Below are 15931 nucleotides of genomic sequence, written 5' to 3' on the forward strand. Positions count from 1 at the left end.
AAAAAAAGAGCACAAAAGCCCACAAAATACCACTGGAGAAAGGCTGTCGGATGATTGTAGCCAGAAAGTGAAAAAATCACGTGCAAGCGCGTGCAAGTCACGATCTGTCACGGGGTTGTCGGAATCAGAAGCGACAGGTGCCGTTGGAAGTGGGCAGGGCCGGTGCGCGTGGTGGAGTGACACGTGTCAAGATAGGTTTGACGGAGGGACGTAGATCGAGCTTTAAATAGTCCGATCCAATAACCCCATCAACCCTAGAAAAAGGCACGACATAAATGGTGGATGGCACACCTAGCACAGTGGGGCTTGAGCCTGCAACAAAAGAAAAATAAGCAAAAAGAAAAAGGGAGGAGAGGGGGAGGGGGGAGTGCGGTTAGGGTTTTTGTTTCCATAACATGATAATTGAAACAACAATTAAAACATTTCATATCTTATGCTTTATATAAGATTAACATGCATCGTCATTCACATACGTTTCACATACTTTTATTTTTATTTTTATCATAAACAAGTGAATCCATACTCCCACTTGACCGTTGGAGTTTGCTAAGTAAATACCCTCACTTAACTGCTGAATTGTTGACAAATTTATCCTTCTTATAGTGTCAATGTGCTAAGTTCTTTTTTTTTTTTTTTTTTTTTTTTTTTTTTTTTTTAAAAAAGGGATCAATGTACTAAGTTAATAACCACACTTAACCACCAGATTGTAAGGCAACTTTATTTCTCTTTCCTAATATTGGGGTGCTTAGCTTATGATCCCATTTATCAGCCAGGTTCTCACATGCATTCATTTTCACATACTTTCACATAACTTTCATTACAACTTTTCACTTTCATTATCATAGTGTTACATTTTTACAAAAATTTTGTTTTCCCCTCCGAAGCACTTTTCCATAAAATATTTTCCTTTAAAAGCACATTTTCATTTAATACGCATGAAAATCATTTGAAACTGTAATCATACTCATATGCAAAATAACATGGCTCAACTGAATTATATATACATCATACTTTTATAAAATAGTGCATGGTTTGTAAGTTTATATTTACAACTTAGGCTTAGATTCCTAAAATGTACTTATATTCTCTGTACTTCCTCTACATTAATACCATGTCTAACGGTTAGGTCTAACCCGTACTTTTAATCCCTAATATTTTTGTCAATACATATGGTCCTCGAATGTCTCAAAATTCTTAAAATAAATCCTAAACATCTCGTTCAGACTAATCTCGATCGATCGGAGATCCATTGAGGATCAATTGGGAAAACTCTAACCATTTCGTGACAGGTACCCTACTAAAATTCTAGTTTGTCCCCATTGCCTTCTGTATACTTGTCCAAAATTTCAATATAAACCAAGGATCTCGATCATAAACTATGGTATACCACGCAATCTGACTATCTCTTTGATGTATAGCTCTGCCAATTTCTACGTCAAATAAGTGATTTTGAAGGGAACAAAATGCGCACTCTTTATGATCCATCAATCACCCATCTAGATGGTGTCTTGCCCGCTTGGTGCTTTAGGCAAACTGACAATGAAATCCTTTGTGACCTCATCCCATTTTTACTATGGGACGTGAAGTGGTTGAAGTGGCCCTATCGGCCACTAATGTTCAACTTTCACTCACATGACATGTGGAACATTATGCTATATACTTAGCAATGTCCTACTTCATGTTGTTTCACCAATACTTCTTTTTCAAGTCTTGGTACGTCTTGGTGCTATTAAGAATACCATATGCAATGTAACAATGCTTGGTGCGCCTCTTCTAGGATATCTCTTTTTAACTCGTCATCATTAGGGACAAATGTCATGTTGTCGCTGGTTCTTAAACAATCATTCATTGTGAAATAGAAGTTAGGAGCTTCTTCATACCTAGCTTTCTCCCTAAGCTCTGTTAACATTGGGTCCTTCTCTTGTGCCTCCCCGACTCTATCACCAGTTAGAGGCTGGATTACTAAAGTCATGACAAATGTTGGATCCTCACTTTGGTAAATGATTTTGTTTCGGTTTCGGTTCTAAACTGTAGCAAAAATTGATTGATGTGGAAAAAGTAAGAATGTTTTTTTTTTTAACAAGTAAAAAAGTAAGAATATTTGGTATGGAAAAATGAAAAAATTTTGTTTTTTGTAGTGATTTTTTTATTTAAATAGTAATAAAAAGTGATTAATGTGATGTAAAAAGTATGAGAATGTTGGAAAATGAAAAAAGTAGGTTGCCTTTGCCTTTGCCAAAACCGTTTAACAAATGAAGCCTTAGCACCACTTCAATATTGAGTTTCTTAAACTCTTGGATGAGTTAATTCTAAGTAGGCATGGATGTCATCGCCTTGACTTGCGACTTTCTACTCAACACATGTGCAACTACATTGGCCTTAATATGATGGTATTGGATATTGCAGTCATAGTCTCTTATCAGCTTTATCCATCTTCATTGCATAATGTTCATCTCTTTCCGTGTGAAAAAAACACTTCAAACTCTAATGGTCAGTAAATATTTCGTACTTTTCACCATATAGATAATGCCTCCATGCCTTCAATGCACGTGCTACCACAACAAACTCCAAATTGTGGGTGGGATAGTTCTTTTCATGGTCTTTTAGCAGTCGTGAGAAATAGGCTACAACTTTTTACTTAAGATGATCCTATCATGCCTATGTATTGTGGAATAGTTGAGATTATCCTCTCCTGTCATGGTCTCATTATTACTGTGAAAGGATTATGGGTATGGATGGGCCATGTAGAGGATGATTATGGACTATGAAATAATTATTGCTATCATATTGTACACATTAACATGATTTTCTGTCTTAAAACTGCAGAATGTTTCTTCGAAATATGCCTTAATTATCTTTTAAATATATTGTTTTCCTATTGGCATAGTTATTTTGAATAATTGTCATCATACATAATTTGTTTAAAGTCTTACTAATATTTTGGTGACACTTCCTCAAAAGTATTTATGAAAAGCATTAACTTTTTTTTTTTTTTTTTTTTTTTTTTTTTAAAAAAAAAAATTAAATTTAAAATTTTCCTTTAAAACTGAATTAAAATTTTTTTAATCCGTGTCCAATGCTGAGTCCGTGTCCAATGCTAACTGTCATCAAATATTTAAATTATAGTAAAACTACTAATTGCTTTTTCCGCGGTCCACTAATCTTTCTATATTACGTTTCCTCATGGGATTCGGCCTCCACTGTCGTCACCCAAAGACCCGCCCCCACTCAAACGTCGCTTAATTCCCCAAATCCCCCCACCACCGTTCAATGAAATCAAGTGGGATCCATCAGAGAAATCGAACGGTCAAGATTCCCCGCTTCGAAGGTGGGTGGGCTCTGATCACAACCACACAGTTGGGTCTCATGGTCCATCAAAAAAATACTATATAAATCGTATAAATGGACCCCAAGTCCACAAATTCTTGTTCAGCACGTTTCTTTTGTCCCTCTCAAGTCTCATCCAACGCCTCCGAAAAAAAAGAAAAAAAGGCCTGAGGCGGCTCCTTAGCCCTAGCCCCTTTAGGGTCCATTAGGGTTTTCCATTCTAAAGCTCAGAACCCTCCATTCAAAGCTCAAGCCCATCAACTTCGTCTTCAACCTCCCTCTACCCAAAATTTCAAAATTTTTTTTTTTTTTTCTGAAAATTATTAGACAATTAAGAAAAAAATAAAGCAAAAACAATACAGAAATTTGGAAAAAATCAAAACCCTAGATTGGGGGAGTTGCATTGAGGAAACTTTTCGATTTGCAGGCCCGCGATTCGCTGTAAGAATTCTTTACTTTCTCTTCTCTTTGATTATTGTTTCAAGATATTGAATTTGTTGTTCTCTCTGTGTTATTTGTGATTTGTGCGGCGTTTTTAGTTCTTCGATCTGATTGTTATTGTTTCCTGGCCTGTTTGGCGGTTTTGATTATTAGGTTTTCTGGTTTTTGTCCTAATTCTGGTTTTTAATCTGTTTTTGATATCCTTTTTGGGCTTTTAGTTCAATTTCAGGTCGATAAATCCATGTATGTAATCTGTGTATGATTTTATGTATGTATGTCTATGTGTGCACTATGTATATGTTAAACTACTGCGGAGTGGGTGATTATGTCTTTTTAGGGTTTTGAGATTTAAATTTTTGGTCGAAGCTCGAGGGCCGATCTGAATTCTGAGAATAGGCGCTTCTTTTGGAAGATGTTTGAAGGCGTCCTCGATATTACTTGTGTGTGTGTGTGTTTCTCTCTTTGTTTAGTTGTTTGGAGTCTTATGTAACGCTGTTCAGTAAAGTTTTTGTCCAGTGGGCTTTTTCTGATGGCCCAAAATGACAGTTAAGACTAAAACGCGGTTGTAGTGCATATTTTGTTAAGTATCAATGTTTTCACTGACTTACAAAAAAACAATTGTAAGCCAATGAAAAAGGGGAATGCATTTAATGGACCGATCTGCCCCTGCCACCTAGCTCAGGTGGTAAAGGGATGGGATGGTGTTGGAATGCGCTCAAACTACTTTTACATGAAGTGAGGTGATTTGGGGATTGGCCTCAAGGTCCTAGGTTCGAAACCCACTTAGTGTAGAATGCTTATTGGGGCATGGACTGGGAGTTCGCCCCTTGAATTAACTGAAGTGCACTTGCAGAAAACTCCTTGCTGAGGGCCTGTGCACCCTTAGGATTAGTCAGAGCGAAGTTCCGGATACCCGGTGCCAAATAAAAAAAAAAAAAAAAAAAAATTGGGGATTGGCACTGTGATTGGGAGTTATGATCCCCTCGAATAGGTTGTTAGTTTTGTTAAAAACCTGACTGCAGTGCTGTATGGTTTTGGGCTTGGTTGATACTGTGTTAATTGTTTTTCTTAAAAAAGGCCTTCTTATATCCATTGGAATTTTCAATGATGCATTCTAAATCGAAATGCGGAAGCTTCTCTTTCTTTTTTCTCTATACTTCAACTTTAAATGGTGGTGCAGATCATGCCTGTCATCATGTCGTTTTATGTCCATGCATGCAATAAAATTTTCTCCTGAGTAGTGTAATTGCAGTTTCTATACAAACAATGTTATTCACACCTTGTCCACACTTGTTGTTGGCTTAAACTTCAGGTCATTATTTATCATATTATTATTATTTTTTATAAGTAATTGAGATAATATTAGAAGGGTAAGGCTAGTGTTTGACGTCCCCACATCTTGGGTATCTATTTCAATAGATTCTTATGGCTATGTATCTCTCAATCCAGGCATCATTGGGCGTAGTTGCATTTCTTTAGATTGAGATGAATTGTTCGAGAAAAATTACTTCTTTAAATTGAGATATATCAGACAAATATACGGAGTTGCTTGTTCCTTTGGTGGATTTTTCCCCCTTCTTTTGGGTATAAGTTTTATAATACAATATTTTTTTCCCAGTGTTACTACAAGTTATAAGCATTAAACTGCGACAGACTGTTATCTGGTATCCCACTTCTCTGGGCTCTGTCCTAATACATTTTATTTCACTGTCCATTTTTTGGGGCATTGGTATATATATAATTTTTTTTATATCTCTAGAGATTTTTTTTTTCTTTGTTTGGGTATTGAAGTGTTAATTCATCTATCTATATGCCAACATTCTGTCTGGGCCTTCACTTGACCTATATAAAAAAAAGAAGAAGCTTTTTCTGCATCTGCAATTGCACTGGCTTGTTGATAAAAGATCCTTGAGATTCACTTGGATCCACTTGTAATTTTTTTCGGATCCCCTTGTAATTGTTACATCACTGATGATCCTTACTGGGAGCTGTGAACTACACAGAAAATTTGTTGTAACTTCTCCATTGTTAGTTTGACAAACTTGATTTGGGGTTATCGTTGTTTAAGAGGATGATCATAGGAACCATGGATTTTCTATCTTTTTAATTTTGAACCATGTTGATGTATGCTGCATCTTCTTTCAAAGCTTTAATTGGATTTATGGTCTACTGTGCTATTTAGACTTTCATATCTACGTTTAGTTGAACCTGTTCACTAGTTGTAGTGCTACTGCATGATCATGGCTAAAACCTGTAGTTTATTTTTTGTGATGAACTTACTACGTTGTTTCCTTTTGAATGAATTATTGGTGAGATGAATTCCTTCTTTTCTGGATATAATGGTGTGAATCCTTTGATTGTCTCTCTTTTTTTGAAGTTATATATTGTCTTTCAATTATATGATTTCTCACTGTATATAACTCATTTTGATATGTTCACATGGGAAAGCAGATGATTTATCATTCGATTCTGAGAATAATTTATAGCTGCAGTACACAATACTCACTACAACTTACCATGTCCTTTTACTTTTAGATGTTGCACAAATAGTTACTTTAATTCACTTATTCCGGATGGGACAAGGCATTCCTTTTACTTTGAGATGTACAATTGGTGACATGCTTGTCATTGAACAGTGATTTGTCGGTGACCATGTGCACTTTGTGAAATTTAGTTATTGAATGCCAGATTGTAATCTTTATTCTAATGATAGAAGTTTTGCTTATTTTACACCACAAGGTCAGTTTTTGTTTATTGGATTATGTGCTTATTCATGCCCTTTCTAATGCTGCATTCCTCTTCCTTTGTAGGTCTACATTCTCCATGGAGATAGATTCCCCTCTTAATTCCATAATCCCTATTACACCTACTGAAAATTGTGAGCCACTTGATTTAGAAGCACAGCCTAATAAGCGTAGGAGAAAGATATCTATTGTCTGGGAGCACTTCACTATAGAAACTGTTGGACCTGGATGTACTAAAGCATGCTGTAAGCTATGCAAAAAATCTTTTGCCTACATTACTGGTTCAAAGCTAGCAGGCACCAGCCACCTCAAACGACATATTTCCTTGGGAATCTGCCCAGTAGTCCGCCAGAGAAATCAGCAATCTCCACATACACCAGGCTCCAAAATGGGTGTTTCAGGAACTGCTACTGATCGACCAAAAAAACGCCATAAAGCGACCAATGGACTTGCAAGCATCCCTTTTGATCAAGACCGCTGCAGCCAAGAGATTGCTAAGATGGTCATTCTGCATGACTATCCACTTCACATTGTGGAACATTCTGGTTTCATTGACTTCGTCCGGACTCTTCAACCTCAGTTCAATACTGTGAGCTTCAATACTGTTCAAGACGATTGTGTGGCCATGTACCTGAGGGAGAAACAAAGCCTCCTGAATCTTATAAATGGAATTCCTGGACATGTCAGCCTCACATTGGATTTATGGACATCAAATCAAACTTTAGGCTATATTGTCCTAACAGGTTATTTTATTGATGGCGATTGGAATCTACAGCGTCGGATCCTTAATGTGGTTATGGTACCTTCACCTGAATCAGATTATGCTTTTAATCTAGCTGTTGTGGCTTCCCTATCTGATTGGCATTTGGAGGGCCGGCTGTTTGCCCTCACCGTCGATCGATCATTGACAAATGAAACTTCAACTGGACATCTAAGAGGCCTTCTTTCTGTCAGGAACCCACTCATGCTCAATGGTCAGTTGTTAATGGGGAATTGCTATGCTCGTGTTCTTAGTCGTCTTGCACAAGATGCACTAGGGACAATGAAGGAGACAATCCAAAAAATCCGTGACAGTGTCAAGTATGTGAATGCTTCAGAGTCACACAAAGAGAAGTTTGTTGATCTGAAGCAACAACTTCAAGTCCCTAGCTCTAAGGACCTTGTAGTTGATGATCAAACTAAATGGAACACAACTTATCATATGCTAATAGCTGCCTGTGAGTTAAGGGAAGTCTTTAATTGCTTGGATACCTATGATCCTGATTACAAGATAACCCCCTCAATGGATGAGTGGAAGCAGGTAGAAACTCTCTGCACCCACTTGAGGCATTTGTTTGATGCGGCTAACATTTTAACTCAACCAAGGTACCCATCTACCAACACGTTCTTTCCGGAAGTGTCGAAAATTCAGATAGAGCTGACACATGGAGCCATGAGCCAGGATCCCTTTGTCAGCAACTTGATCAAACCTTTGCAAGAAAAGTTTGATAAATATTGGAAAGATTGCTATCTGGTTTTAGCAATAGCTGTAGTTTTGGATCCAAGGTTTAAAATGAAACTTGTCGAGTTCACCTTCTCCAAGATCTACGGTGAGGATGCTGAATCATGGATTAGAGCTGTTGACGATAGTGTTCATGAACTCTTTCTAGAATATATTGCACGAGCACATCCTCTTCCGGTACTTGAAGAAGGTAATGAGGGTATGACCAAAATGGAGACGCCACAAGAAGGATCTCAAGAAGGAGCCCTTGTTTCTAGTGTGGATGGGCTTTTGGATTTTGAAGTCTATATCAATGAGATTACGAGTAGCCAGCACATGAAGTCAGAACTAGATCAGTATCTGGAAGAATCTCTTTTGCCTCGGGAAAAAGAGTTTGACATTTTATGTTGGTGGAAACTAAATAAACAGAAGTACCCAACTCTATCAAAGGTGGCTTCTGATGTTTTGACGATACCGGTATGTACTGTTGATCCCGACTCTGTGTTTGACACTGAACTCAGAAAGGTGGACAGCTACAAGAGTTTGTTGCATCCTGTGACACTTGAGGCTCTTGTTTGTGCTAAAGATTGGTTTCAATGTGGATCATCATCGATATCATCTAGTCAGGTTTCTAATGCAATTATGAAAATGGAATTCTAGGTCTAGGTCACATTCTCGTCTTGTAGGTAGATTTCCTTGCTTTTTCATGGTATTTAGGTTTTCAACAGTGATTCATCTCTCATGATATTTCTACAGTTGAGGATTTGGTGGTGCAACTTTAGGTATTGTTTGTAGGGTTCTTTTAGTTAAGTGAATTTCCTGCAAGGTCTCTCTTTTGTATCCTCATCGCCTACCACATTTCTTGTTGACCATGCTTCATTAGATTTGTTTTCCAAATATTAATTTTTTTTTTTTTTTTTGTTTACTTCTATCTTGAAATGATCGAGAGGCTGTTTGCAATTTGCATGCATGCATGCTTATATAACTAGTCACATGCATGAAATGATCGATGTGCTGTTCGTTGTGTGCATATCTCTTATGTTCCCATTTCCCTCGTGGTTATGTATGAAAACACTGTTTCGTGAACATGGATCCGTGGAAATGGTGGGATTTATGCACGGTTACTCTTATCTTTGTTAGGTGCTCTTATGGTGTTTTCTTGATTCTAGATGGATATCATTTTCTAAAATAGCAAAAAAGAAAGTGACTCTTATTTCTTTCACTTGGTTTTTAGAAAATAATATTCATCTAGAAATAAGAAAATATTAGAAGAGCATCTAGCATTATATATATATATATATATATATATATATATATATGAAAGTTGTAAGAAAAATAAATCCACTAAGCTTGGTGGTGGACGAACTTCACAGGCTGTGCACCATCTAATAATTAGCAAGAGATCTTGTAGAGTTGTAGTACTCTTAACACTCAATTGGGTTATTACGCTTCTTTTCGGGACTGCCTCTTATTGGGAGCTCTTCTTATTTTCACAAGCTTTCTTTAGTATCATAAGCATTTATTATTATTCATCATTGACATTCAGCTTAAAATTTAGGAAAAAAATTGCTTTGGTGGCCCATGAGGTATGACTTTTGATCAAATTACTAAGGTTTAGAAGTTATCAATTTACTCCGCTTAGAACCATTATAAAATAAATCATTTTGTCCATTTTTTACTGAATTTTCAGTGGTGTTATCGCGCCATGTATCCCCGATTCCCCTATAATATAGCCATATAGGGGGTGAATTTGGCCACCCATTTTGGCCTGGGGTTAGACCACCATCAGAAAAAAAAAAAAAAAAAAAACTATTATTTTATTTTATACCTTTTTTTTGTTCTTTATATATTTTTTACAGAAGGGATACATGTTGTGGGGATGACATGGTATCACCGTTAGAAATTTAACATAAGGTTGACAAAATGATCGATTTGATAAGGATTGTATTATTGTAACCTTATGGAATAAATGAAAAATCTTAATAAAATGGTGATATTGTAATTTTTAAAAGGTTGGTGATTTAATATTGATACTTTTTTAAATTTAAGAATATAATTGCAAAAGGGGTGAAGTAAAATAGCATGCCGGCAAAATTATTTATTATTATTATTTTTTTGCATTAAAATATTAAAATTTTTTTTTCTTGCACGTCGTGCTAAGCACGCCGTGTGCTCTGAATCACGACTCTTGCAAAAGTTATAAATAATAAGCAAGTAAAGTTTGCCGTATAAAAGGCGAAAAAAAAAAGAAGTCACACTAAAGTTTTTGATTTTTCCTTGGAAAGTTTGAAACCTATGCAATGCAAGGCTTGATCCCAAGTTATGTGCCGGTGTCTCTTTCATTTAGGGGTGTTCGCAAGCGAGCTAGGAATAAGCTTGTATAAGCTCGGTTCGATTATTAAATTAGGCACTTTGTGAATACAAATTTTTGCTCAAATATTAAACGAAGCAAACTCGACTCAATTCAGTTAGACTCGTGAGCACGCTCGTATAAACTCATGCATAACACAAAACAATGATCAATATATATTTTTTAATTCGGTAAATAATTATTTGTAACAATAAGTTGTAGTTAAATTAAATAAATATTATAGATAATTTTTTTTTTCTTTTGAAATGATTGATAATATATTTTTTTTAAATGAATCTATCAAACTGTCATTTTTTTTTTTTTTTGATCGTGAGATGATTGTGAGTAGGCTTTTTCCATATGCCGCGTGAACCTTATCCCCACCTAAACGCATTTTATCAAGGGTAGGATTGGTTATTACACAATACTCCAATGCTCTCCAGCTATTTACCATTTTCCACATTGCCTCGAGAAGCACACTTGGTATCCTACACGCGTGATTTCTCCCGAAGCATTTCTTTTACCTTTGTAATCTCTTAACCTTCTGCAACGAGTAAAATCTCATTGTATGCCACCTTCTCTCCTCCACAAAAGTTGCTTGCTCTACTCTCCTTTGACCTTATCAACTTCACGTTCCTCGACCCTTATGAAAATGATAACCATGGCATCCGTATCTCCGACTCACTTCACTCCACACACTCAGCCCCACTCCTTAGAAAACCCACAACTCTCTCTATTTGACAATTGCAAGTCCATGGACTATCTCAAGCAACTGCATTCCCAAACAATCAAAACGGGTATGACCTCAAACCCAGTCGTACAAAATAGAATCGTAGCGTTTTGTTGTAAGAATGAATCGGGTGATATGAATTATGCCCGTCACGTGTTTGACACAATTCCTGAACCAAGCATGTTCGTTTGGAACACCATGATCAAAGGCTACTCTAGGATTAAGGTGCCTGAGAATGGAGTTTCTATGTATTTAGAAATGTTGAGAAGGAATGTCGAGCCTGATCACTACACCTTTCCATTCTTGTTAAAGGGTTTTACGCGTGATATTGCATTGGAATGTGGGAAAGAGTTGCATGGGCATGTAGTGAAATGTGGGTTTCATTCTAATGTGTTCGTTCAAAATTCTTTGGTAATTATGTACTCCCTGTGTGGCCTGATTGATATGGCTCGCTGTGTTTTTGATACGAGTCAGACAAGGGATGTGGTCACTTGGAATGTAATGATATCTGGGTACAACAGAATTAAGCAATTTGATGAATCAATGAAGCTTTTTGATGAGATGGAGAAAAACGGGGTGTTGCCCACTTCAGTTACCCTTGTTCTGGTGCTATCAGCTTGCTCCAAATTGAAGGACTTAAATATGGGCAAGCGGGTTCATGAGTATGTCAAAGAATGCAAAGTTGAAGATGATTTGAGATTGGAAAATGCTTTGATTGATATGTATGCAGCTTGTGGAAGAATGGATCTTGCACTTGGGATTTTTCAGAACATGAAGACCAGGGATGTGATTTCTTGGACTGCCATTGTTGCAGGTTTTGCCAATGCTGGAGAAGTTGATTTAGCTCGGAAGTATTTCGATCAGATGCCTGAAAGAGACTATGTTTCATGGACTGCGATGATTGATGGCTATGTTCGGGTGAATTGCTTCAAAGAGGCTTTGGCACTTTTCCGTGAGATGCAAACTTCAAATATAAGACCAGATGAGTTCACCATGGTCAGCATTCTAACTGCTTGTGCTCATCTAGGGGCACTTGAATTAGGAGAATGGATAAAGACTTATATTGACAAAAACAAGATCAAGAATGATGTGTATGTGGGTAATGCTTTAATTGATATGTACTCTAAATGCGGAAATGTCGAAAAAGCACAAAGAATTTTTAAGAAAATGCCTCGGATTGATAAATTTACATGGACGGCAATGATTGTTGGTCTTGGCATTAATGGACATGGTGAAGAAGCTCTTGATATGTTCTCTGAAATGCTTAAAGCTTCAATAGCCCCAGATGAGATAACATACATTGGTGTTCTATGTGCCTGTACTCACACTGGCATGGTAGATGTAGGAAGAAAGCTTTTTGCTAGCATGACCACCCAACATGGGATTGAGCCCAATGTGGCACATTATGGGTGCATGGTTGATCTTCTTGGCCGAGCTGGACATCTGAAAGAAGCTCATGAAGTTATAAAGAATATGCCAATGAAACCAAATTCAACTGTATGGGGGGCACTTCTTGGTGCTTGTAGAGTACATAAAGATGCAGAAATGGCTGAAATGGCAGCTAAACAGATTCTTGAGTTAGAGCCTGAAAATGGAGCTGTTTATGTTCTACTATGTAATATGTATGCAGCTTGCAATAGATGGGAAAATTTGCGTGAAGTAAGACAAATGATGATTGATAGGGGAATCAAGAAAACCCCAGGTTGCAGTTTGATAGAGATGAATGGTATTGTCCATGAATTTGTAGCTGGGGACCCATCACATCCAAAATCTGAAGAAATCTATTCAAAATTAGATGAGATGAAAACAGAGTTGAAATTTGCAGGGTATTCACCTGATACATCAGAGATTTCCCTTGATGTAGGGGAAGAAGAAAAAGAGAGTGCACTATACCGGCATAGTGAAAAGTTGGCTATTGCCTTTGGGCTTATTAGTTCAGGACCTGGGGTTACAATTAGAGTTGTGAAGAACCTCAGAATGTGTGTGGACTGTCATCATATGGCAAAGTTGGTTTCAAAGATGTACAATAGAGAGATTGTTGTTAGGGATAAAACTCGATTCCATCATTTCAGGCATGGTTCATGTTCATGTAAAGATTTTTGGTGAAAAGGAGACTCTGTTATAAGTTGTTGATCTATTCTTCTCTCTATATCATCATCTGGTTCTGAAGAGCACTAGAGCATCGATACTTCCATGGCATTGTTTAACCATGAAGAGACAATTAAACGTGAGGGACTTCAATTGAATTATGAATGTGAGAAAATTTTGTTAAGTAGAATTTTATTTATTAAGGATTATTAGTCATCTATTAGGATTAAGATTAGTTTTATTTTAAAATTAGGTTAATCATTAGTTGGGTATTTTCTATTTTATCTTATTGTAAATATCTATTTAAAGACACCAAAAAGTTAACAAAAAAATCAATGAGTTAATTGTTATCAAATGCTTACTTTTGTTGTAGGAAGGTTTAGGGTTCCTTGAACTATCCTAAAGTAAGGAAGTATATGATTCCTTGAATTATCTTATATATCAAAATCCTATTCTCTTATTAATTATCTTATCAAAAAGCTAATAAGGCACGCACACATCAATGAGTAATTTTTATTTCAATCACTACATAATCTGATCTAAAAATAGACCTGAACTTTTTTCGCTAAAATAGCGTTGGCTTTCAACTGCTTCCGAGAACTGTCCTTTGAAGCACATATTTTGTTTCTTGGACTGCTCTTTTAGTTAATTATTATTATTATTATTATTATTATTATTATTTTGCATCAAGCATGGTTGAAGCACACGTGATAGTTCTTCGACTTGCATAGTGTAAACATGATTAGGATCAAGTGACGTAAAGAGTCATGACTAGCATGCATTTTGGTTTTGACTCTTTTGAGTTTTGATGAGCAGTAGCGAATTTCATAAGTTATTAGTTTAATATTTATGGAGCGTTTAATATTGCAATTTTATAGATAAAAAATGTTATTTTAAACTAAATTGTAGAAAATGAATTGTTCGGAATTGCATTTTTGAAAAATTGCAGTTTGAAAACGTAAAAAATGTGTGTTTGCAAATCGCAAGTCAGGAAGTGATTTTTGAAAACACATAATTTTAAAGGCTAAACTGTAATTTTTCTAAAAATTGGTTCCTTAATGTTAAGAATATTACTTGTTATTTACTTCTTTAGGTATTATTAGTCTACTAGGTTTACCTTTTCTTATTCTACTAGGTTTACCTTTCCTTAATCTATTAAGTTACTTGCCTATCTATAAATAGAGGCCTCTGTATTCATTATTATTATAAGAGTCAATACAATGTAGTCCATTGTGTGCTTTCGCTTTCTCTCTCTTCTCTCTCTTTCTTCCGCTTCTAATGTATTATCCAATATATTTAACATGGTATCAAAGCCACCTTTCTGTGGCCTCCAATAAACGTCTTTGACGTTTTCCGGCGCCGCCAGTGTTATCCGGCGAATCATTCTCTCTGCTCCTCACGATTCTCTATCTTCTCCTCGAGGTTTCCAGTGTATCACTATACCGCTTGAAAACCCGGAAGACAACCGTCCCAGAGCCGCCGCACACAACCCCATAGGAGCTTCCACGCGCCCTCACGCGCCGCCCAAATTTTTGGCAATTCCGCCACTGCCCTTCCACCACCAGCCGCCACAGTGGTTCGATCACTTCTCCAAGGCCACCGATCGATAGCTTTCATCTCGGTGATTCCAGAACAAGTCCCGTATCCTCCATACGACGCCGCACGTGCCTCCACGCGCCCATAGAAGTTCCGCACGTTAGATCCACGCGCCAAGACCACGCCGCCTTCGTTCGCGCGTGTACCGCACGCGCCATCGCACCAAAGTGCCACGTCATAAGCGCCACGTCAACCTTGTGCCATGTCAGCCCTATCTGCCACGTCAGCGGCTATGCCACATCAGCACCTTGACATGGTTGACTTTTGTAGCGTTGACTTTGATTGTTGACCGTTGACTTTGACCACTTAAAAAGTTGATCAGGTGTTTTCTACTCAATTTTTCGTCCTGATTTCAAATTTGTGGTCTATTTTTGCTTTTGGCATCTCTATATGGCAGAAAACAATATTATTCTCCAAATTTAGGCGTTTGTTTTATGCGGTTCAAGTTGGTTCATGCATTGTTCAATTCGGTTCCATAGCCTTTTCTTTGGCGCAGTTCAATCCGGTTCATTCTTCTTGCGGTAGGCACTCTCAGGTCAGACCAATCTTTCCTCAGGTCCATGGGTTTTCGGGCCAAAGAAGCCCCTTTCAACCGGCCCACTTATGCCTTGTCAAATGCCGCCATCACTGGTCACTACAGCCTTTCCTAGGCCATTGATCCATTATTAATGAGAATTTTTTGGGTCAGACCTTTCAACGGTCCAAGGGTTTCAGGCATGATTTGCCTCTTCAACCGGCCATTTTTCTCCCTACTTAGCTCAGCCGGCTAGGCGAGACGATCTACTAGTTAGATGGGCCAGACTTTAGTTCAGCCGACAAGGCGAGACGGTCCAAGGGTTTCAGGCATGATTAGCCTCTTCAACCGGCCCTGCTTATCTCAGCCGACCAGGCGAGACGGTCTACTAGTCAGACTTTAGTTCAGCCGACAAGGCGAGACGGTCCAAGGGTTTCAGACATGATTAGCCTCTTCAACTGGCCCTGCTTATCTCAGCCGACCAGGCGAGACGATCTACTAGCTAGAATTTTTGGGTCAGACTTTAGCTCAGCCGATCAGGTGAGACAGTCCAAAGGTTACGGGCTAAACAAGCCTCTTTTAACTGAACTTACTTTTCTCAGCCGACCAGGTGTGCTACTTCATTACTAGTATATGGTTTTCAAGTCAAATTACAACTAAG

At 37.5% G+C, this 15931-nt stretch overlaps 2 protein-coding genes across 2 annotated transcripts; both read left to right on the forward strand.

Annotated features, from left to right (window-relative positions):
• The first annotated feature begins 3442 nt into the window (after window positions 1-3442).
• LOC132188345 (zinc finger BED domain-containing protein DAYSLEEPER-like) lies at window positions 3443-8912 on the forward strand. Its single transcript, XM_059602769.1, has 2 exons — window positions 3443-3768; window positions 6579-8912. The coding sequence occupies exon 2, from the start codon at window positions 6592-6594 to the stop codon at window positions 8650-8652; it is 2061 nt and encodes a 686-aa protein (XP_059458752.1). The 5' UTR covers window positions 3443-3768; window positions 6579-6591; the 3' UTR covers window positions 8653-8912.
• Window positions 8913-10822: 1910 nt separating this feature from the next.
• Window positions 10823-13325, forward strand: LOC132187492 (putative pentatricopeptide repeat-containing protein At3g15930). The gene has a single exon (XM_059601820.1). The coding sequence runs from the start codon at window positions 10911-10913 to the stop codon at window positions 13176-13178; it is 2268 nt and encodes a 755-aa protein (XP_059457803.1). The 5' UTR covers window positions 10823-10910; the 3' UTR covers window positions 13179-13325.
• The last annotated feature ends 2606 nt before the right edge of the window (window positions 13326-15931 follow it).

The sequence above is a fragment of the Corylus avellana genome, chromosome ca7, assembly GCF_901000735.1.
Source record: "Corylus avellana chromosome ca7, CavTom2PMs-1.0".
Classification (NCBI taxonomy): domain Eukaryota; kingdom Viridiplantae; phylum Streptophyta; class Magnoliopsida; order Fagales; family Betulaceae; genus Corylus; species Corylus avellana.

Coding starts and splice junctions, on each gene's coding strand:
- LOC132188345 (XM_059602769.1), top strand. CDS start 6,592: ATGGAGATAGATTCCCCTCTTAATTCCATAATCCCTATTACACCTACT.
- LOC132187492 (XM_059601820.1), top strand. CDS start 10,911: ATGCCACCTTCTCTCCTCCACAAAAGTTGCTTGCTCTACTCTCCTTTG.